Source organism: Kogia breviceps, chromosome 4 (genome assembly GCF_026419965.1).
Source record: "Kogia breviceps isolate mKogBre1 chromosome 4, mKogBre1 haplotype 1, whole genome shotgun sequence".
Classification (NCBI taxonomy): Eukaryota; Metazoa; Chordata; class Mammalia; order Artiodactyla; family Physeteridae; genus Kogia; species Kogia breviceps.
Genome location: NC_081313.1, coordinates 54153663 through 54180181, shown reverse-complemented (window position 1 = coordinate 54180181; position 26519 = coordinate 54153663). Strand labels below are relative to the sequence as shown.

The following is a 26519-nucleotide window of genomic DNA, read 5'->3' as shown; positions in this document are numbered from 1 at the left end:
CTGTAGAGCACTGTAATTTAAAATGAGTCATGTAAGACATAAATGAAAATGTTAACCTCTGAGAATAGGGGTCAGTAAATTTTATTCCCGCTTAGATCCAGTTTTCTCTGGCAAGCTTGACTAAACCCAAACCAGGGGCTTTCCCTACAGATGTACTGCAACTTACCCAGAAACTGAGGGTTAAGTCTGAAAGAAGACAAGCTCAAGAAAGAGGCCTTCTTCCCTGGTGGTGCAGTGGTTGAGAGTCCGCCTGCCAATGCAGGGAACATGGGTTCATGCCCCGGTCCAGGAAGATCCCATATGCCGCGGAGCGGCTGGGCCTGTGAGCCATGGCCGCTGAGCCTGCACGTCCGGAGCCTGTGCTCCGCAACAGGACAGGCCACAACAGCAAGAGGCCTGTGTATCGAGAAAAAAAAAAAAAAAAAAAAAAAAAAAGAGGCCTTGTGAATTTGAGAAATTCTTGGCTATGGCTCAGCTTTGGGCTATCTGGTCAACCCAGCATGGGAGTGAATTTTCCCCAATCACAGCTACAGAGGATACCCTCACTTCTAAGAGAGGAGGATTTTTCTGCCTTAGGGCTAAGCCATATTGCAGTAGTAGGACACAGGGAAAGCATCTGAGGGCCTGTCTACCATTGGAAGACCTCTCTTTCTGAGTCTCCAGCTGTGGTTCACTGGAAGTAATTCTTCAAATAAAATCATTAAATCCATCTTGATGACTTAATGAAACCACCTAGCACCAAGGACTTTTCCTTTGGCTTCCTACACTATGACTGACATGAACTGAAGTTTGACTGCTGTGTTCCCTGAGCAAGACTCAACCAAAGGCCAAATGGAAACGTTCAGCCCCCTGATCCATGTTCTAGCTTCAAATGCTCTCAGTCAGAGCTGCTCTCTTCTCTGAGTAAAGATTAAACTTTTATTTAAATGATCCATTAAAACACAAACATTCTTCTGGACTGGCACTGCTATCAAGGAGTCCAACTCTAGGTTCAAACACTGATACTGCTCTGCTATCATGATACTTTTGCATGAATGGTATGAGGTCACTGTTTTAACTCATACATTACATATACTAACCTCTTTATTGAAAGAAAACTGTTAGAGAGGTTGATGATTTCATACAAATTGTCTAATATAAGTCTCTGGTTTGACATATGGTTCAAGCACATGATCTTAACAGAAACAAAATATTGGTCAATCAAGCATTTTTAATATCTCTAAGATTTTTCAATTAGTTTGAGGGTAACTGAATGATGTGGCAAAAATTCCAAAGATGTGAGACTGTATTTAAAAAGCCTACAATTTATAGGCCACTATTTCCAAATATTTATTTAATTGCTTTCAGAACCTGTGGTGGCTTTAATATGACATGACCTCTGGAGAAGTTAATCCTACTAGAGGTTCCGTCCTCCCCCATTTCACTTTGAGGGTGGTACAGTGTGGTGTTGGCAAGCACACGTCCTCAAGTCAGAGAGTCTGCATGCAAGTCTCAGCTGTCCACCATCTACTAGTATTTGCCCCTGGGCAGGTTGCTTTTTCTAAGCCTCAACCTATAAATAGCACTAAATAAGATAATGGAGGTAAAGCACAGAGCAAATGCTCATGTGTGCCAGCAAACATATCAATAAGAATAAACTTCAAAATTTTCATCTCAGAGGTAAAACATATCATCTGACACATATTTAAGAAAAGAAAAAGGCAGCGTTCAGATGCAATGAACTAAAAACAGTAATATTTTAAAAATTGCAAATATAACCTTTTTAGCAATCAAAAACTCATGTAATCATTCAGCTACATGCCCATAAATAAAAGATCCAGAATAAGGTAACAAAATTCATCAGAGCCTACACCACCTTTGCCTAAAACACTCAATATCAACTCCATGAGATGGATTTCTGGGAAAAGGCTAACATCAATCAGTAATGGTCTCTTTACCTCCTATAAACAAAAGATTTTTTTTCCCCTTCATTTTAAAAAGGTTTAATTACTCTAACTATTAACCCCCACCCTCTCCATTTCCTTTTCTTAGGAAATTATACATGAATGTGAGACAACATAATCTTAAGACTACTATATTTGCTAGGATATAAAATTTAGAACATTTCAAAATGCGAAATAAACACAGCATCTGACACTGGCAAAAGATGGTCCCTTAGGGATCCAGTGAATCAAGAGACGCTGAAGCAAAAGTGCTGGCTATATTTTAAATTGTTCTAGAAAACAGATTGAGCAGGGGTTGCCTGAGAGGTGGGAGTGACAGTGGTCTTGTATTTTGGAAAAAAAGATCATTGTGAAACTGATCCCATCCTTCTCTTCTAGAGTATATGAAAGGCAACTAGCCTCACAGCTAGACTATAACAATAAACTCACAAGTATTTTCACTCTTATAGTTAAAGAATATAAATTACTGAAAATATTATAAAGGAACATAATAACTAGGCTGGAATTCACCAAAAGCAGTTCAGGGGACGAAAATAGTTAACTGGTGACAATTGGCTTATGTGACCACACTGCTTTTAGATAAGAAGAGGTCTCAGTCTGCTGCTGCACAGGCTCAGGAAGCTGGTAAAGAAAACAAGAGTAAATATTTTGTGCATCTTGTGAAACTCTTCCTTAATTCAGGCCAAAGTTAGATGATTCTAATCACAGAAGAGCTGGATAGATGTGGTCTGACAAGAAATGGAGTTTTAACCTAAACAACTATAAATTTTATGTTCCAATATGTTTAAACTTCCTCTAAATGTTAAAGTCAACCAGGTTTCTCAAGTTTCCCTTCAGGGGAAGATTAGACCACAAATGACAGTTACCATGTAACTGTGCATGTAACTACAAACAATGATGGCTAGTAAAGGAATAAGTTAGAGCTAGCTTTCAATCCTTTCAAGCCTCCTTTAGTGAAGTAGCAAATCAATTATACTTCCACAATTAACTCAATGATGACTTTTCTATATTGCCTTATATACTATACTAGCAGATAGATGTTTACATAAACATTATCTATATAAATGTTATTATATATAAACATATTGATATAAATTATATAACTTTATATAATAATGTATTTAATATATAATCATTTATATAACTTATATAAATGATTTTATATTAATGTCATACCATGTTATAAATTTGTTTTCATATATATATATACAAGCATTTTGAGAAGCACTAGCCAAGTGAGGTCTAACTCGAAGGTTAGTATTTTTAAACATTTAATAAGCCCAATAGCTTCCAACCTGCCGAGGGAAGGAACTGTACCTTAAAACTAATCACCTCTTCCCAGCCTGTTCTGATGAGGTTCTTTTGCTGGAAGCAAGAGTAACTCACGCATCTGTTTCGTTCTCTTTAGATTTTCTTGCATCTATTGCCTGAGAGTGGGAGTGGGAAAATCTGGTTGTTCAACTCATTTTTTTGCATATCAGTCCGCTTCATAGGTCACTGGCAAGCCAGGGGATGATTTGCCCTCCTGGCTAACAGACTGTGGCCAGAAATACAGTAGTGTCGCACAGCACGAACATGACCACCCAAGGGCCCTTCCACTGTATCACACTGTTGCTTAAGAATTCTGGGTCAAAAGTCACACCGTTGGGGTCAAACCCCAACTCCTGCCTGAGCTGTGTGACCATGCGCCATCATCTAACTAAGCTTTAATCTCTTTATCTTTACAACAGGTATAATAATAGTAAGGCCAATGTCATACAGTTCTAATGAAAAGTAACAAGTTAATGTAGCAAAATGTTAGCATAGCATCTGACACAAAACTAGTATTTGTTGAACGCACAAATATAGGTAGGTATAAATTCAGTTTTATATTTATGTATGTATATATATGTTGATATATGTATTTCTGTAAATTTTCATACATAGTATTGACATTCCCCATGTCAAAAATAATTTTATGCTTTGTTGTCTGTTTTTTGGAATATGCCTTGTATTTCTAGTTATTTGGAAAATATATAACTTACAGTTTTATTCTTCTGGCAATTATTCTTTAAGTTAATTAAAATGAATTCATTTTTAACTTATGCCTTTCTAATTATAAAGCTTAACAATGAAATGGCAATTTTGAAGTTCGCCCACGTGACATGAGAAGTTGAATATATCTCACTGAGCTCTTGCTTATCAGAGAACGCCTCTCAATTCCTTCCACATGATGTATAAGGAAGCAACACATTAAGGTCTTGAGTCACCTTCTTTCTTCCTCAAAACTCTGCATCCACCATCTTTTGGCATTTACTGCTACAAAAGAGAAGGAAGCCTGAATTTTGCTCCTTGATAGTTAACCAGATATTTTGGAAAGATGTTTAATAGCATTCTTATAATTTTTTAAAAAATTGCCAAAACATATCTAGAGGTGGCCTTTCATTGATTTCATCTAAACAATGTGGACAATGCTTTCAAATCTGCACAAAATGCATGTATGCTTATTTTTATAATGTTTGTTCTTTTTCATTTGATATGACTTATTACTCATTTATCAACACTGAAAATCCCCGTGTTATACCTTCTTACTATGCATCTACAATCTTCTTCATTTTTCTCTCTTTTCTCTTTCTATTCTGGAAGAGCTTTGAGTTTCTCCTCCACAACATTGATTTTATTTTCAGCTGTGTTAATTCTACTCTTTATTGCCTCTCCTATGGATTTTAATGTGCTACACTGCATTCTTAATTTCTTTACAATCCTTTTTTTTTTTTTTTTTTTTAATGGTTTCACTCCCATTTCATCCCATCCAGTTCTTTTCAGCTTATAATCATCTACTTTCTGCCCCTCTTTCATTTGGGCCATTGCTGGAGGTCTATTCTTCCTTCAAATCTTTGATACAATCTCTCCTTTCCTTTACAGAGCAATGTTTTTCAGTAGGCTCAGCTATTTCTTTTTTTTTACCCCCCTGTTTATTGATCACTATACAGGGAGATATCTGCCCGGACCTGGTGTTTGCTCTGAGCTACTCTTTTTTTTTTTTTTTTTTGCGGTACACGGGCCTCATTGTTGTGGCCTCTCCCGCTGCGGAGCACAGGCTCCAGACGCGCAGGCTCAGCGGCCATGGCTCACGGGCCCAGCTGCTCCGCGGCATGTGGGATCTTCCCGGACCGGGGCACGAACCCCCGTCCCCTGCATCGGCAGGCGGATTCGCAACCACTGCGCCACCAGGGAAGACCTGAGCTACTCTTGATCCACGTGGGTGCTGGCTTCAGACCAAGAGTTGGTAGGCAGGTTGAGATGAACAGTTCCCAGGCCAATTTCCAATGTGATTTTCATTTCAATACAGTTTTGCTGAAAGCAAACCTTCTCCTACCTTTACTGCCAGGCTTTCTGAGGCTCTGAATGATGGAGGACTCAAACAATACTGAAACCCTCAGGAAACACAGGTCTAACTCTACCCCACCTCCAACACTTTACTTTTGTGGAGTAAGATTCTCAAGAGGTAACAGTATTAATAAAGCCCCTACCCCACTCTCCCAGCTCTGCCTGGTTATTTTCTGAGTTATGACCTTCCACTGAATAAAAAGGCACTGCTGGGGAGATTAGAAAGAGGAAGGGAAGAGCATTCTGGGGACAGCTGCTAGGCTCTTTCTGAATTACAGGCAGAGTTGGAGAGGACATGTCTCTGCCTACCTATTTTTAGGTGGTCAAAACTTATTCTGCCTGTGTTTTTAAACCCAGTTCCATTTGGTTTACAGTAGACATTTCTCCTGCTAGTTCTAGTTTTTATAACTGTTTAGAATGTAAGGACTTTTCTCTCTACCTTCTTAGAGACTCTAGCGAGAAATGCGTCAGGGCTACCAGGCAGAGACCTTTTTAAATCAGGAAACTTTTTTTTTCGGTACGTGGGCCTCTCACTGCTGTGGCCTCTCCCGTCGCGGAGCACAGGCTCCGGACGCGCAGGCTCAGCGGCCATGGCTCACAGGCCCAGTCGCTCCGCGGCATGTGGGATCTTCCCGGACCGGGGCACGAACCCGTGTCCCCTGCATCGGCAGGCGGACTCTCAAGCACTGCGCCACCAGGGAAGCCCAGGAAACTTTTAAATAAGTTTCTTTTTGAACTGGGGAAAAAAAAACAACAACAATAAAAAATAAAAGCATCCAAGAATTTTTACTGGCACTCATGTCCTTGGAGAGACTCTCTCTGTGCAATGTCACAGTGTACTTTTAAGTTAAACACCTAGGATTAAATTCACCTGTGCCTTTCACTTGCCCTCATCTACCCTCTTGTCCTTGAAATTCAGGTAACAGAAACATGATGTTTATGTTATAAACTTGGCAGTGACTAACTTTCCTGAGAAATAAAGTTTGACATTCAAAGGAATTTAGTCATTTAGCCAAACTTTAAAAATGGTGTTTACTGCTAATTTTGACAGAAATCAGGTACAAGACTTCAGATTCATGAGTCCACTTCAGATTTCTTATACTTAGGGATTTTAAGCAGCTGCTGTCCACATGCCGAAACACATCATTTTTATGCTGTATATCCTCAGCTTTTGGCTTTTAAGAAGCAAGTAGTAACCTGCTCAATTTTAACCAAAATGATTTAATTATGAATCAGAAGTAAGAAAATGTGAAGCTCAGGGCAACATTAGAAGCAGACATTTAACTTCTTCAAAAATAACAGAAATGGAAGGAAAATCACTTATCAATGGTACATAACTTTTAAGTATCTGATCAAGGTGTATTTGAGAAAAACTGCACATACACACATATAACCCCAAACTTTGTCTCAGGTTCATGGCCTTATCAGTCTCTTTGTAACTCAACTCTCTCATATATTTAGCAGACATAAGAAAATGCTATAAGTTTTAGGTAAAACAAGATAATTTGTGTGATGGTATGAATGTAACAGCCAATGAAACTTAACAGATAAAACAGACATAATTACAGACCACCCAAAAAGCAGAAAATAGCTGGTTCCTTCAGTTACTGATAACTTCACAAAGGCCTGCTTAACAAGACCCACACGACTGCCTGCTGCAGTGTTTTTGAACCTCTGAATGCTCCTCCTAGGCAGGCCCTTCCTTTTTAAATATTTACACAATCATTTGAGCTTTAGTTTCTTAATCTGGAAAATGGTTATAATGCCATATTTGCAGGGTGGCTGTAAGGATCAAATGAAAAATGTCTTTAAAATGCTGAGCAGAATGCTTGGCAAATAGTAGTCAGCAAATTTTTAGGGTATATTTGGAAAAAGCCATTTTCAATATTTAAATAGACCCATGGGGAAACATGGGACAATGACTCTAATATATACTTTGATATGTTCTAACCAAATCCATTACATCTCGTTCCTTGGTACTTTGTAGATAATCATGATTATTTAGCAATAAAGTCACATCTTGCTCAAACTTCTTTGAACCTGTCTCCTTTGAAAATAGAATATTACTCAGCCATAAAAAGAAATGAAACTGAGTTATTTGTAATGAGGTGGATAGACCTGGAGTCTGTCATACAGAGTGAAGTAAGTCAGAAGGAGAAAAACAAATACCGTATGCTAACACATATATATGGAATCTAAGAAAAAAAAATGTCATGAAGAGATTAGTGGTAGGACAGGAATAAAACACAGACCTATTAGAGCATGGACTTGAGGATATGGGGAGGGGGAAGGGTAAGCTGTGACGAAGTGAGAGAGTGGCATGGACATATACACACTACCAAATGTAAATTAGATAGCTAGTGGGAAGCTGCAGCATAGCTCAGGGAGATCACCTCTGCTTTGTGACCACCTAGAGGGGTGGGATAGGGGGGGTGGGAGGGAGGGTGATGCAAGAGGTAAGAGATATGGGAACATATGTATATGTATAACTGATTCACTTTGTTGTAAAGGAGAAACTAACACACTATTGTAAAACAGTTGTACTCAAATAAAGATGTTAAAAAAAAAAAAAAAAGAAAATGGAAAATTTACTTTTTGCTCCCTGAAAAAACATGGTAAGATCTAAGTAAGCAATGTTGTAAAATACTCGGAAATTATAAATTAATAATGATATAAATATTCAACTATGTTTCTATAGTTAAGAACAGGAATAGAAAGATATTTCAAATGAACTATTTACTGATAAAGAAGCAACATTCTTAAACATTAGAAAATTTTCAAACAGGATAAAAAATAAAGCCAGCAGTGTTTAATGCGGATTCACAATAGATTATCTTATGAACAACCTCAAGTCATTTTGAAAATTGCATTTTCCAAAACCCAGTAGCAAGTTGGAACCAACGCTGACTGTCTCTCACTGTGACGGTGGTACCTCGTGCAGTCTGAAGGCACTATAGCAGTTTTGCTCCTTAGGGTAAAGTTTGGAATATAACACTGACCACCCAACAGTCCCTCTGGCTTTACAATGAAGACTCGCATAATGCCTATGCTAATGTGTTATCTCTTGGGTACATATTTTAATACTGCTATCACATAAATTTGAAGAGGTCTGAATAAACAAATCTTTATAACCTGAATAGGCAAATGTTAAAAACATCACCTTCTATCTGCCTTGGAAAAATTTAACAAAAAACCCACTAGAAAAATCCCTAGGAACTCTGAGCACATATCATGTCAACAAATGTAGCTATGCCACACAGACACAGTCCAAGGGAGGCATTCCATCGATGTCTTTGAATTCGCTGATAAACTGCAATGTGTAAAATGGGAAGAATATGAAATCAATTTTGATGTCAGCAACTGCTGAGTGCCCACCAATAGAGTTAGAGCATAAATTCTCACACTTGGTGAAACAGATCTTAAAATCATACAGTATGTAGATTTGCAAAAACTTGGTACCAATGTGGCACCTTCATTAGCAACAATCCTATATCATCCCAAGGACCAACTTCCAATCAGATCTTACAGTGAGGTCATGTGAGCACATCTGCCCAGCCACCTTTGCTTATTTCTCTGAGTTCCTTCATTATTTTCCCTTCTAGCTTCTGGGTTGCACTACTCGGGAAACACTACTAGTGAGAACTTACACTTTCTGGGTTTTGTTTCTCCAACAATTCTTATGAGTAGGAATGGAGAAACTTTTACTGATCAAGTGTCAGTTAAGAGGTTAAAATAAAAATACAGCCAGAATTCAGAAGACATAGCATCTACTTCTTGTTTTAAAAGTAGAGAACACTGGGATTAGAAGGATTATGGAATTTACAGAAAGCAAAGCAGAGTGGAATTTCTGATTCAAATAATACACCACAGGGATTTATATTTCACTTATGCCTACATCTTTACCATCTGGGATATCAGATTTGATAATCAAATTACAAATAGTCTTCTACAAAACAGTATAATAAACTCACAGTGGGAACTTCAATATGTATCAAATTGTGATAGGACAGGAGAATCTATAGGCATTGCACAATACAAGCTACCAACTGAGAAGAGATAAATAGATGAATACAAACACCCCCCAACAAGAAACAGAACAGAGAAGGTAGTCCTGAAAATGACAGCCATACTTTAGGTGGCATAAAGCCACTAGGACAAAGTTCTCCATGCAAAATTAAACAGAAAGATCTGCTGCTTGTTTGTTTTGTTTTTAATTGCAAAGTTATATTTCATCAGAACATTTTTTAAATGTACAGTGTATGGAATTATTGTAGCAGAAGCAAAATATCACGGTCTTTTACATAAATTATTAAGTAGGAATGATGCATTTATAAAGTATTCTGACAACATTTCATTAAACTTGATATTATTTTAGGGAAACTGTACCCAAGTAATTAAAATACAGTCAATTTCTAATTCGCTTTGACCTCCTCTATTTAGATTATTTTATTGAAACTGAAAACACTGTTTTGATACTGAATGCTATAAACTCAATCAAGACCTCAAAAATTAAGATATAATCCATCATGCAATTATCCTTCTCATTTCTAGTTAAAATACCAAGTTATTTTCTCCTATTTTAGCCTTCAAACCAATTTTACGTCCTTCCTCATGGAAATTTGTTAGCAACAAAGACACAAATATCCAACAGCCAGCTGTACTGCTAACATCTGCTTTCTTTTACTAAGAAAAACATGGATATGTAAATGGCATCTAATACTTGGTATTCTTATTTGCCAGAGGTACCAGATTCTCCCCTATTTGGAAGCTACTCAGCATATAAGGTGCCATTTGTTGTTGGATTTCAGAACTTTGAACATTTATTTTCTCAAACTCTGACTTAGTGGAGAAGTGTTTGTTAATCAGAATTTTGCCTGTTTTAGACAAAGATGCATTCACCTACAAACAAGGAAAGACCGACTTCAAAGTTATCAAAGGATCTATTAACAACTAAGCTAAAAAGTTAAAAATGGAAACACTTTTAACATACAGAATTCTACTTTCATGACAAAGAAAACTATTAGAACATCAACATTACCTTGGTTGCTAGTAAACAAAATATAGGATCACTCCACTTACAGAGCTCCTGCTCGAATCAGAAGTGTGAGGGCTTTATTTAGGTTTTTGCCGACATGGACATTGGACCCTTTACCCATTTTGGAAAAAAGAACACAGAATGAAATCCCTAGAGCCAGCAGCCTTAATGAAAGCCTCTTAACATATATCTCACTTAAGTAAAAAAAATATATTTAATTTGCATACTACAGCTGTGATTCTAAATGACACATGCCATGGTAGCCTGGCAGAAAAGCTTTTCCTCAAATAATGTCTTATCTGTAACCCTGAACTTAGCTGTCACCGCAGCTCCAGGTAAGAGAGAGAATCAAATCCTTCCTGTCTAATAACAGACTGGATGAGGGAGGGAGGAGCCCTCTCCTCTCTGGGAGACAAGGGGACCTTCCTGCCCATCCCACCTCTGGGAGCACTTATAAATTTCTAACATGGCTGGGCCAGCTCATGGCAGAACCTTCCCTCTAAAAAGCAGCAAAGGCGAGAACACTTTCTCTTCTCAATTTCCTTTTCAAATAACTGTGGATATGGAAATTGTTTATTAGGGTTACTTTCTCCTTCACATTTCTGGGGAAATAAAATAAATAAATTTAAAATTAACAGGGAAACGTCTTAAAAATCAAGAATTTAGTAAGAAGAATAGAAACGCTGGTGCCCCTAAAGGGAGAACTCTGTTATAATATGTAACTAAATGCCCGAGTGATACAGTCTGTCATAAGAGAATTGGTTAGGCTCGCCTGATTTTATCAAAAATGATTACCGCATATGTTTTCTTCAGGCCTGCTCTTTAATCAATTATATTGATGACATCTTTCAGATGTCACTTCCTACTAAAACACAAAGGGCAAACACTTACATGTTGGGAATTTCCTGGCAGTCCAGTGGTTAGGACTCAGCTCTTTCACTGCCGGAGCCTGGGTTCAATCCCTGGTCGGGGAACCAAGACCCTGAAAGCCTCGCTGTGTGACCAAAAAGAAAAACAAACAAAAACCCCAGAACAAACAAACGAAAAACAGGTATATGTTTATCTCTGAGTAAAAAAATCTCTACTGTTCTGATTAATTTTTCTGCTGGGTCAGAAATTAAAGACAGGACTCCAAGGCCCTGATCTTCAAATATCCTGCAACCAGGCCTGCTTGCTCCCCCAGACGCAGCGATCAATGAAAAACAGGGAGTCAGCACCAAAGTCAGAGGTCTCACCCCATCACTGGGGGTAGTTAACCACGGTCCTCCTGCTTCACAGCAAAGTCTCACTGAAGCAGGAGAAAAGGTGAGGAAAGTTATGACAAGGCAGGTTCTGAACTAAAACAGAATTCGTAAAGGCAGGAACTGGTGAAGCAAAGCAAACTACTGTCACAGGTACTAACAGCAGTACGTTCCGACCGGGGCGCTCAGCAAAGGTGTGTAGTTTACGATCGGGTCACCATCCTCTGCGACCTCTGTACGGTGTAGTCAATTTATGTGATGTATTACAGCCTTGCTTTCTAGACAGGGGGCGACATCCGTGGAGGGACACTCAAATGCTGAGTGTGAAAAATGGAAAAATCACGTGGCTGGGGAGACCATGAAAGCAAAACACAAGCTGCAGGCTTTTCCCTTTTTCTGTTTAGAAGGGATTTTTGTCAAAGTTTAAAACAGCCCACACCAAATGTGTGCTTTAAGTTTTATGTGTAGGACCAGCTGGGACCCACTGTCAGAGTTCAGAGTGGGAGCTGGGGGATGGAAGTGAGGATGAACTCACATTTCTACGTGATCTCTCAAGGTAGCCGATTTCAACATCCTATACAAACTGACGTGGTCATGGAATCTCACTAGTCTAACTATTCTGGATTAGTGCGACTTTATTTTTATTTTTTTATTTTTTTGGTATGCGGGCCTCACTGTTGTGGCCTCTCCCATTGCGGAGCACAGGCTCCAGACGCGCAGGCTCAGCGGCCATGGCTCACGGGCCCAGCCGCTCCGCGGCACGTGGGATCTTCCCAGACCGGGGCACGAACCCGAGTCCCCTGCATCGGCAGGCGGATTCTCAACCACTGCGCCACCAGGGAAGCCCTAGTGCGACTTTAATCAAAGGATCTCAAAATACTGTCTCAAGAAACAGCCCCACTGGACAGCTTACTTACGCAAGGAATACAGTTTGATTCTCTTATCCCTAAATCCCCACTTCCATCAACTCATTTCCTTGTGTCAGGGGAAAGATGGAAGCGCTGCTGAATGCAGAAAGAACAGGAGGATGGCCTTTCAAGAGCTCGCCTCCCCTGAGGAGCACGTACCACCCATTGTGCACCCCCATCACACCGTTCACCTGCACCGGACGGGGAAGAGGTTCTCTCCAAAGGTAAAACGGGGCTTTACTGGGTTGTGGGAAAATGAAACGTGATGCTCAGATCTGTGATTTTAGTTTCCATGCAAAGAGGAGATAAAAGAGGGGGAGGGACAGCATAAAATCTGTGCCCGAGGACACTTGCTGATCTTGACATGTGTTCTATTAACTTTGCTTAAGTGGCTGACAGAGTACACTCTCAGCTGAACATGCTTTCCCACCCGCAGAACTACCCGTCCTAAGAAATGGGGTAAAAAAAAATAACAGCTTTGGAGACACAGCATGCAACGGTCAAGGCCAGGTCAAGATTCCTCAGATGTGAATGATGTGAGTAACAATAAACCGTGATGTTTAAAAACAGAATGGGCTGTTACCGCCGTGTGCCTGCACGTGACATACCAAGCACGCGGCTCACTTCCAGAGTCACGTGGGATGGGAAACAGCTGGATGATGCGTTCCCACAGCAAAGCATCTGTCCACTTGCTAAGCACCTATGATGCTGTTCTAGGTACTTGGGATAATGGAGAGACATCCAAGACCCCTGCCCTCACAGGGCTTACAATCTACCAGAGGGAACAGATAATGAACGAACAATGTGGTAAGTAAATTCTAGAGTAGGTTAGATAATAAATGCTTTGCAAAAGCAGAAGGGCAGGTTGTACGGGAAATGAGATGAGCAGAGCTAGCCTCCTTGCGAAGAAAGCTTTAAGCAAAGAGTGGAGAGTGGGTCAGCTAAGAGGATGGCTGAGGGAGAGCTGTCCAAGCAGATGCCCGAGGTGGGAGAGGAACCGAAAAGGGCATCAGAGGGCACACCGTCTCTCTCGGGTCCTGACTTCATCTTTCATCCCTGCTTTCTAGCACAAGATAGGGGGCTCAGTTCATATTTACTGAATGATTTAAACTCCAAGAAATACAAGATTATCCAATATACAAATTCAATCCAAACCAGGCCAGGGCTTCATAAGAAACCTGTATGCAAACTGATATTGATGGAAGGTACATTTTCCTGAGAGGAGCTGGGGATCAGATCTTCAGATGGGTTTTTGACTCTCTTTTCCCCAAAATGTGAGACATCACAGCTTTCTTTCCGGGAACATGCAAGAAAAGCAAAAAGTGGGTTCTGTCATCAGGGGGAACTCTTCACACAGATGCTACTTGTGGGCAGAGTTTAAAGACAACGTTCTTTTAAATACAAAGAGGGAAGGTGGTGAGAGGGGCATATAGGTAGGTTTAATCCCACGCTCATCTCGGGGGCGTGCCCACTGTCCCCATAACACTCCCTCTGCAAAAGAGACCTGCATGTCACCGGGGTAACCTTCTCAATAAAATACAGTCAAACATGAAAAACAGGCTAAGTAAGGTGAGGGAGTAAAAAGGAAAAAAAGGCGAAAGAATTCAATTACAGTAAGAAGAGAAAAGTACTATCCTTTCTCACCTTCACATAATTTGTCCCTGCAAACACTTTTCAAATAAACACACCCTCAGGCAAAAGAAATTAAAGCCCCACAGGTTCCAACAAATAAGTCTGTCCTTACAACTACTTCCCATATCAATTTGACATGCAACTAGCAGGAGCTGTTGAATCCTCATTTCATAGGAAACATATTTAAATGAGAATGCAAGATTAACATCTCTAGAAAATCTAATATTTGGTACCTCAACTCCCCACTCAACCCCCCATACTGTCTTTTCAACCTTTCAATTGCTCCTAATTTCTCATTTATATTCAGGCCTGCTCTAATACTTTAATGCACATTACTGTGGGTCTCTCTCTTAAACTCTGCTAAAATATTTCATTTTACTCTATGTATTAAAAAATAAATAAAAAGCTGTTAAAAATCTCAGTTGTTACCACATTACATGAGAAAGAAAGCATTATAAAATAATTTAGATCCTACAAAGAGAAAATCATTTTTAAGGAAAGACTTGCTTTTCCATATACTATATCCAAATGAAAATACCAAATGCAATTTTTGTTTAGAAGCTATTTTTACAAAATCTTTTTGTCCCTAATCTTGACAAGGTACCCCTTTTAAATAATCTTTTCTAACCTGACCCAGATATTTTTATAAGTCTGTAATCTTTTGTATGCCAGGATAAATTATATCATTTTTCCTTTTGAATTAGACTACATATTAGGAAGTGTATCTAACTTAAAAAATCAAAAGTCAAATTAAAAATATGTAGTTTGGTAGGAAAAAACAATTATGTATATACCTCCCCTCAGCTAAGTGAAACTATGCGAGAAACACAGTGGTTGACAAAATTATATATAATTTTATATATATATATAAAAAATGACAAAATTGTATATATATTACATATATACAAAAAACTTTGAGTCAAGTATTTTTGATTCATCTAGAAAAAAAACCTAACTTTTGCTTTTGAACTGTCAAGTAAAACATATCATTTGAATATTATTTCTAAAGTACAGTATAATGTTTCTAAAACAAGTATCCCTTTTGGGTTGGGATGGGAAGAGAAAAGCTCTTCCCTTCAAGTATCCTTAATGAGTTTTTCGACATTTATAAAATATTCCCAATTCCATTTACCCTTGCATTCTGCTTCTTCCTTCCCGGTACCTCATTCATTTGTGCTAAAATAAGCCAACATTAAAGAAGACACAGTAGTAACAGGATCTCTTCCAGAAATACACTGTGATGTCCACAGTCAGTTTTACTTGACACATAACCACTGCAGTTGAGTCCACCCATCTGAAACACATCTTTCCATGCCTTTCTCATTCTCTGGGAAAAAGATTATACAGGGGGAACAATGCTTGAGATTTATCAGGGAAGAAATGAAGGATTTGACAAGGCTGTTAACAGCAAAGCGGAGTAAAAGGCTTGTCTCTGTGTGAAACTGAACAGAAGAAAAACCTTAAGGAACAGCTGTGCTCAGAGCTGAAGTGGGGACCATCTCCAATGAACAATGAGTGGGTTTTGGATCAAGGTGTTTTCCATTTGAGAAAAATATTCAGTGATTTTTTTTTTTTTTTTTCTCATGAATGAAGGCCAAGCACACTATTGGCATTAATGCTACAGATGACACTACCCAGGCAGGAAGAGGACTCCCTGTACGTCTACACTAACTACAGGATAGAGTTTCAGCTTCAGCCAGTATTACTGGAGAGGAAACCAAGAGGTAGACACCAGGTTACAAAAACAATGGTTTCTTTTCAGTTGAGTTCTGTGGTCATTTTATTACTCTCTCCATTTTCCATGCAGATCATATTAATGTTAAATATACTTACATGAGACTTACCCTCTACTCTCCCCAAATGATTATTTAGGTATATAATACCAGTTACAAGAATAAGAATGCAAAAGGTGTTTAATTCCATGGCATCTCTAATAATAGTGTTTAGAGACACTAACTGAAAAGGTTCTCAGATATCATCACCCTAGTTTTATAACAACTCTCCACCCCACAAACACAAATTTCTAGCCATGTAATGATTGACCAAACTTTTATGCACCATACATAAATTCAGGTAAAGTTGCCAAAACAACTTCTGCCCAGAGCGTTTCATCCCAGCTCAACCAACATGAGACTTTTCCTTTTTTTTAAAAAAAAAAAAAAAAAAAAAAAAAAAAAAAAAAAGGGAGTCATTAAGCAATCACTCATCAATACTGACCTTGTTGCTCACTGTCTGCTTCAGTTTTTGAAGAACCTGGTGCAACAGGAAGGGGTCGAGGTGGCCGGGGCTTTGGTGTGGGCGGTGAGATCTTTTTCCTTCCAATGTATTCTACGTAAGTTCCCGGAAAGTCCCCCCTCTCCCCCGTGGTCTCGTTATAGCCATTTAACCAGCCGATTTCTTCAGGCCTGGCTTCTTGTCCATCACTGAATCCAAGAGCTACTAAAGACCCTTTATTCACAGTCAGTACGTCCCCCAAGTGCAAGTCAATGTCTTCTTCTCGCTCCTTTTTATAGTCGTACAGTGCCCTGTACTGGTACCCCTCGGCGCTCATGGCTGCAGACCTGCGACCATGCGACAGCTGAGGCTGGCTGCACACTGCAGTCTAACCTGACGTGTCTATGGAAGGTGAATTCAGAGAGTGTGTTAAGATCCCTAATACACGTCCAGCAGGGGATAAAGGATAACTCTCCAAAGGTTTAAGAGGAGAGGTGATTGGCCATCCGGCCGTCCATCTGTCCTCCATTAAGGGTGTGACTGAAGTCAGGGCTCACTTCCTCGGTGGCCGCAGTCTTCCCACCGGCTTCCTTTTCAGCAACTTGTCAACACATTGACTCGGGGCTGACTCTCCCTTCGAGGCCCGATCCTTTCTGACGCACGTCACACTGTCCATCTGTCATCTGCTTTGACGATGGCACACACCACATGCGAGCTGCACCTGGCAAAGGGGAAACAAGACTTATGAATCAACGGCACCCTCGGCCATCTGTGTGAATCTGAATTTCGACTTCCATTCAACAAGTACTTAATCAACCTGGCAGACATACACAAGGCCAGTATGCTTTTGCTTGACATGGTATACACAACAAAGATTAGTGAGGCAGGCAGTCACTGCCTTCTAAGAACACTTGGCAGGGTGGGAGGGGTGCTGGCATGTGGCAACATCTCAGAGATAAGACAGAACACAAGGAACTCCAACACTAGGTAAATATCATAAGAGAGCGGAGACTGAATGCTAGGGAGTTCAAACAAGGGAGAGACCACATCTCGCTGCAGGCATCTGAAGACCGAAGAGAACGTGTGGCATGATCTTGGGCACAGATGTGATGAAGCACATGTCATATTCTGGGAAGAGCTAGAACAGGCAGACCAGTATGTGTGAAGCCAAAGAGGGAACATCACATCCGGGTTAGAAAGATAAGCAGGGGTTGTATAACAAACATCACACACGCCCGTGTCGAGTTTATGAGTGATGGAATCTACAACGAGGAGCTGGAAAAAGGCTTGGAGAGAGGGGAACAACAAGACCAGAGCGGCACTTGAAGAACCTCAATCTAATCCTGGTGCGTGGAAGGGACTGGAGTAGGGACAGAAGAGGAAAGCCGTGAAAGGTGTTTTGCAGCCATCTGGGCAAGTGGCCATGAAGGCGTGAACCAAAGTGGCAGCAGAAGGTATGGAAAGGGGAGGACTGAAGGGAGAAAGAAGCACGTGTGGGACGTGGCAATGCTGAAAAGTGGATCAAGAAAGAGAGAAGCACATGGTACATGGTACTGGGTACTGGATCCTGGTCGGGGAGACGGACAGACTGCAGCATATGAGAAACAGAGGATGGCAGAGAAGCCAGAAGGGGCTCTTCTCAGGCTGGAGGGCTGAGCCAAGGTTCAAGGTACTAACTGACTGCTGGACCTTAAAGATCATCCACTTCGCCAGCTATTTTAGAATTCATTTCTGCATGACATGAGATAATCAGAGAGATACATTGACCTGTGTGTCCGTTTAGCAACATATTAGTATTTTTAAGCCAAAGAAATAAAGACACAAAACTCAGTACATAATAGCAGAGCATAGGTCATTTTGTTGGTACCTTCCTAGCAAAAAGTAAAATAGAAAGTATAAATTGTACAGAAAATACAAGTACAAAATAAAAAGGAAAAACTTCTCTCTCTCGCACTTTCTCCTTTATCCCAAAGTTGATTACTGTTTTAATTTTACATTGATTCCTTTCTTAAAAAGCAATAAAAATGATATATATTTTTAAAAAAGGAAGAAGAAAAAGAAAGAAAGAGAGAAGCAAATGGTGCCTGATCCTGAGTTCACAAGAAGAATGTAGCTACCAATACCAGGCAAAGGGAAGCCAGGAGGTCTGATGGGCTAATGGTGATGCTGGATATCCAAATGCAAGCGTGGATCATTGAAAACCTGGTCTGTGATTCAGGAGAGGAAACAAACCTGAGGTGTGGTAATCAGCTGCAAATAAGGCAAGGCCAAGCTCAATGGAATGAAGGAAGTCAGAGGAAAAATATTAAAAGTAAAAAAAAAGATCCAAGGACCAAACATCAAGGTTCAATGAATGCCAATGAGGAGGGAAAGTCAAGGTCTGAAGGCAATGCAATGTCCTGGAAACAAGGGATAAGAGGGTTCAGGTAGGAAAAGGTGATCTCTAAGACTAAATTCTGCAGAGGCCTCTGGAAGTGGGAAACAGGCAGGGCTAGGTCATCTGGTGCTTTTGTCCATAGTGGAATCATCATGGACTTGAGAAAGCCCACTGTAGTCTAGTAGTATTGAGGATAGTAACCAGAGTTTAAGGAGTTAAGGAATAGAGAGAAAGTAGAGATGGCTGCTGCAGATCACACTATGAAGATAGCTCAGTGGAGGGGGAAACGGAAATGCAAGTGTTTTTTTTTTTTTTTTTTTTTTTTTTTAACTAGTAGAGGCAGCTTTCTTAACTTACGAGAGTCAGAGGCTCTTTAAGTTAGAGAGGCAGTAAGGCAGCTTGGATAGCTGCTAGAACAGTAGAGAACAATGTGCACACGGACACACTATGCGCTCCGATCATTTCTCCACGTTATCTTTGTTAGAAAGAGGAAAAGCAAACTAAAGGTTTCAGTTAAGCTGGCTGAACAATAAAGCAATAAAAACAATAGCCTCACAATTTCGGTGTGCTTTGTCAAAGAGAGCTTTTATAAGTTTTCAAGAATGGAGCCCTTTAGAAGTTTATTATTATAGGCACTCTGCGGTGTAGGCATCTTAAGAAGCAAATCTAATCACAGATTAATTGTTATGCTGGCATTCAGAAGTGTAAAGTATTCAACTTTACATGGCTAAAGCCTCTTAGCTGTAATACAATAACGCTCTTAGGAGAGTTACATATTAAAAGAAGGAAAAACAAACACTGGAGATCTTTGTGTAGCAAGAATATTAATTTGCAGTAGTATTCTACTTTGTATTTCAGTTGGCAGAGAAAAAAAATTAAAGCAGCCAGCAGAGCATATGAGAAAAATAAACTATGTTATGTTTGAAGACAGCCTCTCCTTTTGCTAGATCCAGAATCAAATTAAATATTCACTGCATAAATTCACAAGAAAATGTAGAACTAGCAAATCCCATTTTTAGTACTAATGTACTCTGTTACAAATGAGACACGGAACATGAACATTTACATATCCCTAAATGCCTGGAAACCAGGCAATATGCCTGAGAATAATTTAATTCCTCCAAATCTGCCTTGAAATTTTTGTTAGCTTTTCCTGGCAATGTATGTTTTATTGAAAAAAAAAAAATCCTCAACTAGTAGGCTGGGTAGATCTTTCCGCCAGCTGCTGCCTGTGGCTTCCTCTATTTCAACAGCCCAGGAGGCCAGTTTGGTGAGATTCTTAACAGAATGGGGAGTATAATAATTCCTCTCTCTCCCTCCTGCTCTGTCCCCCTCAATTCCTCCTCTCCCCGATACACGGGCTCTCAGCAACCGCCAAACCCTGCTCACGGCACACCTATGTAGCTATGCATGTCTCTCACCAGGGGACACTGCAGTAAGAAAAGATCCAGGTCTGCTCAAGGTTTTACAAACCTAAAAACTGTGTTTACATTGGCCTGAGGCTAAATCCCTGCAAGGAGATAAAGAACCCTGAGGAACCCAAAGACTTCAGCAAGACCAGACTTTAGAGTAACAATTCCCGCCGTAGATGCCAGAGATCTACCTGTCTCTACAAAGTTCCCCTCCTTCACCGTTTGTAAGAACCACCTTACTTTCTGTGCAGAAGAATCTTGTGCAGAACTCTGGGCCCTCAAATGACCAAGAGAAGCCCAGATCTTCTATGACTCTTGGACCATAAGCAGCACACACCACTCATCTTCCGGGACTCCACCGTCAAGGCCAGGAAGACCAATCCAAACAGTCCAAAGTCAGCCATGATTCAGTGCCAATTAAGAGGGAGCACTGACTAGCCATGGGGTGGTGAGTGGAGCGCCATCCCATGGGGAGGTGCAGAGAGGCCTTGGTTAGAGGGAGGAGGAGGGCGGCCCTCCCCTGCTGCACACTGTACACTTTCTCCTAAGGGCCATGACCATTTTAATGGCTGCCACTGTCGCCGTCACTAAATACTGGAAGCTATAGGTGTATTAACCCATTCAGTCATCACCATCGAATATTCAGTGGGAGCTACAGGTGTATTAACATGTTCATTACTCAAGGTAACCAGGAGGTGGGTACTATCAACATTCTCACTTTACACAGGAGGAAAACAAGGTGCGGAGAGTTTAGTGTCTTGGCTGTGATATCTTGGCCACGATAACACTCACCAAGGGCGAGGTGTAGCTAGAGTTCAGATCCAGGCAGTCTGGCTCCAGAGCCACCACTTTTAACAGCTTAAAACCTACTGCCCAAACTCAGCTTGCTCGGATGTCCCCGGACGGCCCAGATATGTCCATGGGGTCAATGGTGCAGATTCCTTGCTTGCACACTCTGACCTCTCAGATTTATCTTGAAGGTCTGCTTGTTGCTCTCTGTGACAGTGGCCTTACCGATAGGGTTTGTGGGTCTTTCACAGAAACACCTGCACAAAAAGAAGGCATTACAACTCAGCAGGAGTGCCCTCGGTCTGAGACTCAGCAACTTGGACCAAGCAGATTTCCTTCCAAAGAGACTTCATGAAGATGCATCCTTGCCAAAGAAGAAGTCCATGAACTAGTGAATCAAAGAATACTGGGCACATCACTTCTGGAAGGCTGCCCTCTTCTGGAATGCTGCCCATTGCTGCTCTACAGGCTTCAGCTGCTGTCACCTACATGCTTCTTGGCATCTACGCCCCCTGCTGCTACCCCAGGCTCCTCACTGCACAATTTCTAACAGCTCAGCTCCTCCTTGTGGGGGTATGTGAAGCATCGTCCACAGTCACCAGGGCTAGCACATTGAGAGGACTGGAAAGTCCTCTTTTCTCTCACCCTCAAATTCCTCTCTCGCCCCCAGAGCAGAAGACAGCAGACCGGGGGCCCTGGTAGCGCCTCGATCACTCTCCTGTGATCAGTGTGGGGCCGACACTACATGGTGCCCAGATTCACAAGCTTACCCCTCCAATCTCTTTGGCTACATACACCTGTTCATTGAAATGTTTCCAGCCAGCTTCAACAGAATTATTTCCACGGTTAAGATTTTTATATGTGGATAATCTAATGTTTTCAAATAACTAAGGCAGCTTTATGACATATGCTCCAAGACAGTGCATAACCTAAGTTACTGTAACAAAAGGTATAAAGGAGTCCGAGGAACAAATAACAAATCAACTTACTCATACAGAACATCATATGCAACAGTTCAAAAGGTCCTTCACAGGAATTATTTTGCTCCTGTTTTTCAAGCCTTTCACAGACTGCCTGCAATACCATTACTCGGAAGACAGATTTTTCTCTCTCTGCTAAAACACCAACCAATTCCCATTCTGCTCCTCAGAATAAAGTTGTTTCTGATGCCCGACAAGGAGCAATCCATGACTTTTTAATGCACAAGTGCTCGAAAGTAAATTTTCAATTTAAACCCTCTAACCCGCAGGCATTTGGGCAAAGAACCAAACAAAATTCTTTGAAAAGTCCTCTGACTTTGTTGACTTACTCATTCCCCTTTCACAAAGGACGGGGATTTAGCAAACTTGGTGGGGAGGCAGGAATAAAGGATATTTTCAAATCACTTTAAATAAATCAAGAATATAACCTGATCGTGTGATTCTATCCTGCCATGCAATCAGCAGTTTGGCCCTGGGTCCCAGTACAAAATGGACTTTCAGTCCAGCTGCGAAGCTATAGAGAGGTTCCTGGGCCCCCAGACCTATAATTCACCTCTCCATCTTCAGTGTGGTAGCTCTGAGTAGGGCAAGCTCCCTAACTAAATTCACACAGCCTTTTTAAAAAACAAAATGCACAGCTTATTACTTAAAACTCTTTTTACCTGTCAAATAGTGTCCTGGAAATCAAACTGAACAGTTAAAATTTCCTACTAACATAATGAATTTCAAGCTAAAATGATGGGCTCAGGGTAAAATTTTAACTCAATTAAAGCAAAATAAAATGATGGGCTCGGAGGAAGCCCCCCAAGCCACAGTCCTCAAGTATCTCCATTCATTTTTCAAAACAAGAATGTGTCCCAGGCTGCTGCGCTCAGGGCTGGGTCTGCACTGTGGGGAAGCAGGGAAGCAGGGCACCTAGGGCATAACTCCTGCCCACAAGCCCTCTGGGGGTTGGGAGTATGGGAGTGGGGGGACAGGACAAGCCCTGGTCAAACAACAAGGTCACAGGGCTCTCCAGAAAGCAAAGTGATGGGATAGCGGAGCACTGCCGAGGGGCAGAGACACAGGCCCAGCTGGAGGCGGTTCTCAGGCTCAGTGGTCACCACAGGGAGGCTGTGGCTTCCAGAGCCTGAGAAACATATCCCATCACCCAGAAAAGGCCATGTGATGGACCAGTCTACTTCTCTGCATCATCCCGGGGAAGAAGCCCTGAGGAGGTGGCCATGGAATGGGAGGACTAAAGCAGACAATCTAGAGTGCCCCCTCTTGTGAAAATACAATGCTACTGTGTACAATTCTTAGCAAGAAGGTTGAGTATAAGCACTGGGTTTCACACTCAAAGATGCTTGTCCCCATTGGTGCCTACATTTTTAAACTTGGGCAAGTTACTTAAACCTCTCTGTGCCATTATTTATTACGAAGATTAAAGGGAATTATTTATACAAAGACTGCCCTCCATGCTTGATAATTAGAGCTTAATTAACACCAACATAGTGCTTATTAGGGGCCAGGCACACTCCTTCCAGTTTTGCATATGTCAACTCATTTAATCCTTACAACCATCCTGGGCATGGTTATCATCTCCGTTCTACAGATGGGAAAATAAGCACAGAGAAGTTACATAATTTGCTTTAAGTCACATGGCTAGTAAACCACAGCGATAGTAGTATCATTGTTACTACTATCATTACTATTAATATTGATTGACACTTACTACCACTTATACAATTCATTTTAAAACCAGAACATTTGCCAAGAATTTTCTTTTGCACTGCCTCTAAATGCTGCAAACTCTACTGAAAGACTCCTCAAGCTAGCCAGAATAAACCTCTCCACTGTTCCTTTAACTCCTTTTCAGAGTAAATAGATAGATAGATAAGGGCTGCTTGTGGACTTTGCCCATCTAGTCCTGAGGCAGAGGGTGGCTCTATAGAGGTCAGGGCAAAGGAGACCTGGGAGGGGCCAGGGCTGTGTGAGAGGGTGGTTTGAGGCAGGGGGTGGACTTAGGGGACAACACTCCTCTCCAGCAGGGTTTGGTGGCTGCTCCCTAGCTGCCCTCAAAGAGAAAAGGTGACAGCACTCATGCAGTCCTCCAGGGACTGAAGGCAGCAGCGTCCTCCGGTTACAGCCCTAGATCCTGGGGCTGAGCGCCGGGGCTAGACCACTGGGGGTCCCACAAAAAAGGAGAGGGGCAAAGCACTCCAGCCCGGCCCAGGCACCCTGCTTTCTTCACTCTCTCCACCCACTGCTGGAGTCTCCTCACTTTTGCTAGACTCCTGCCATCTCGGTGATCCTTAACATGAAAACTATTTTGATTACAGGTGCCTGGGGGTACGTATTGCATTTACTTTAAGGAAAACAATGTTGGGAGGATACAATCTCCAAAGATGTTTTTATAGTAGATTTTTTTTTTAAAGCAAAAGGTACACTACACTCATTCTATCCTTTCAAATAAATAAATAGACAAAACCCCTAACATCACCCAAACAGACAAGTTTAGGAGTAATTACATAGTCTATTTTCAGCTGCTTTGGCATAAGGTACATGAAATGGCCTTTAATTGCCACTCTCTTAAGCAAGTAATTCCAATTAGAGAGTTGGCAGAACCATGGCAGGTGATCACATTAGGGTGTAGGTGGAGGAGACAGGGGGAAAAAAAGCAATAAATAGGATATTTTAAAAATTAATTACAACCTAAGTTTTTTATTAAAAGCTGTTATATAATTGATGTTATGCCTTCTAAGGTAAAAACGAAGTGATAAACCCTTCCTTCCACTGATAAGTAACTTCTTGCTTTCTGAGGGCTTCCGTAAGATGCTCCATTCTCTTGCCTTCACCGGCAAATCCCTGTATCCTCCAAAGGACAGAAGAGCTGTGGGGAGCCCGTGTAAATGTATAATATACTGAAAAAGGCACTTCCCTTTTTCTTCTGCATTGTGTATGTCCCAGTTGTGGGAGAATTAAAGGAAAAACACCAAATGCAAACATGCTCTCAGCTTTCTATATTCTACCTGACCATGAAATCATTTTATTTTCAATGTGCTCACTGCCCATTTCTTTATTCACTAAACTCATTTTGCATATGACAAAATGCAAACACAATGAGAGCTGAACTATAATTGTTTCTGTTTTAATGAGTGTGTGGACAATCTTTCAGAGTGGATGCCTTTTTAGAATACTCCCTTGAACTACCTAAGAAAAAAAGGAGATTCTGATGAACATATTAGCCTAAGAATTACAGGGCATTCATGGAAAATTTTAATTAAATATATGGGCAACACTCTTAATAAGACAAAATTTGAGTAAGTGGAGCAGGCTTGCACTGAAGATACCAAAACCCTTCAAAAACCAGCTTTAGGCACACTTAACATTTCCAGCAAATAAATGCGTACTACCATCATCACTGTCAATAACCAAAATACGTATCACCTATGACTTATTGTACCACTTCTGTTTCCCAAAACCAACTTCATGTTGCAGGGATTTACTGTTCTTAATAAAGTGAAATTTAAAGAAACAGCTTTGGAAAGACAATATGATTAATCAATGGGAAGTGAAATGCTTTTTCACGTTGGCTATCAGCATCAAAGAGGTGAAAAGACACAGTGATACTGTCATTTTACAAAAACAGATAAAACAGCAGATAGTAGTGTGTACAATGCAAATTATCTGCCATGCAACTGACAAGAACAGGTCCCAAATCAAGATGAAAGTTAAAAAGCAAATGCACATCACACTTTGAAAGCCAGTATCAGATATATAAAACTTTCTTCCAACCACAAAAATCTATACACTTCTACGGAAAAAGTACAACTCTCTAGTTGCAATTGTCATATAAAAGCTGAAGAGGCCAGCAGTGACATAACCCAACACTTCTGCAAGGCAGGGAGCCTCCTCCACCAGCCTTTCCAGTTTAAGTCTGATTCTGAACCAAACACACCTTCCCAAACTGAAGAGGGATTCCCCCCTCCCAAAAAAAAATCACTCAGGGTATTTTCTTTGTAATGACCAAAACACTTGCTTCCCAAAGTTTAAGAACTTTTGTTTTTAAGAAAACTATCATCTATGCTTTTTAAAAGCTGTTTATTTCAAGACAGTGTAATCTATCAAAAAATTATGGCTACGGGGGTGCTTTTTTTTCCTCTTCCAACGATAAAAGATGTTTGTGGCCTTCTGTGCAGAAGTCATCAAATTCCTGATGATTTGCCCCATTACTGATAGCCTGTCTCATAAATAAACTTGTCTTCCTACTCTGACCTTTTCTAGCTAATACCTAACCATCCTTAAAGCTGTCAAACGCAAGACAAGCTAATGAAATATTAAAAAACAAACAAACAAAAACCATTCCACATAACCCCTGGGTCACTTACTTTGTGAATGTCCCGCCTAACTAAAACTCCAGCCCCATCACACTGAAATGACAATCTTATGCTGCATTCAAAACCCGGAACTGCTTTATCCATTCGTACTTCGCACTGACAAAGAGGAAAAAAACTGAAAAAAAAAAAAAAAAAGCCCCCAAAAGCCCTATCACTTCTAAAGTCACAAAACCCCCAAACAGAGTAAACTCATACTCAGATACCAACAGTGCTGCAGCTCCACCAGGGATTAACGGTATA

General features: G+C 40.7%; 1 protein-coding gene across 5 annotated transcripts in view; it reads right to left on the bottom strand.

The window, feature by feature from the left end:
* Positions 1 to 26519, bottom strand: part of PIK3R1 (phosphoinositide-3-kinase regulatory subunit 1) — a 562712-nt gene that overhangs the window by 59940 nt on the left and 476253 nt on the right. For 3 of the 5 annotated variants that reach the window (XM_067031067.1, XM_059060630.2, XM_067031069.1), the window contains one exon: positions 16346 to 17063. In XM_067031067.1, coding sequence (XP_066887168.1) covers positions 16346 to 16679 — 334 coding nt within the window. In that variant the 5' untranslated portion in view covers positions 16680 to 17063. Of the gene's footprint in view, positions 1 to 16345; positions 17064 to 20923; positions 21178 to 26519 lie in introns of all 5 variants that reach the window. The other 2 variants (XM_067031068.1, XM_067031066.1) reach the window with 2 other exon arrangements.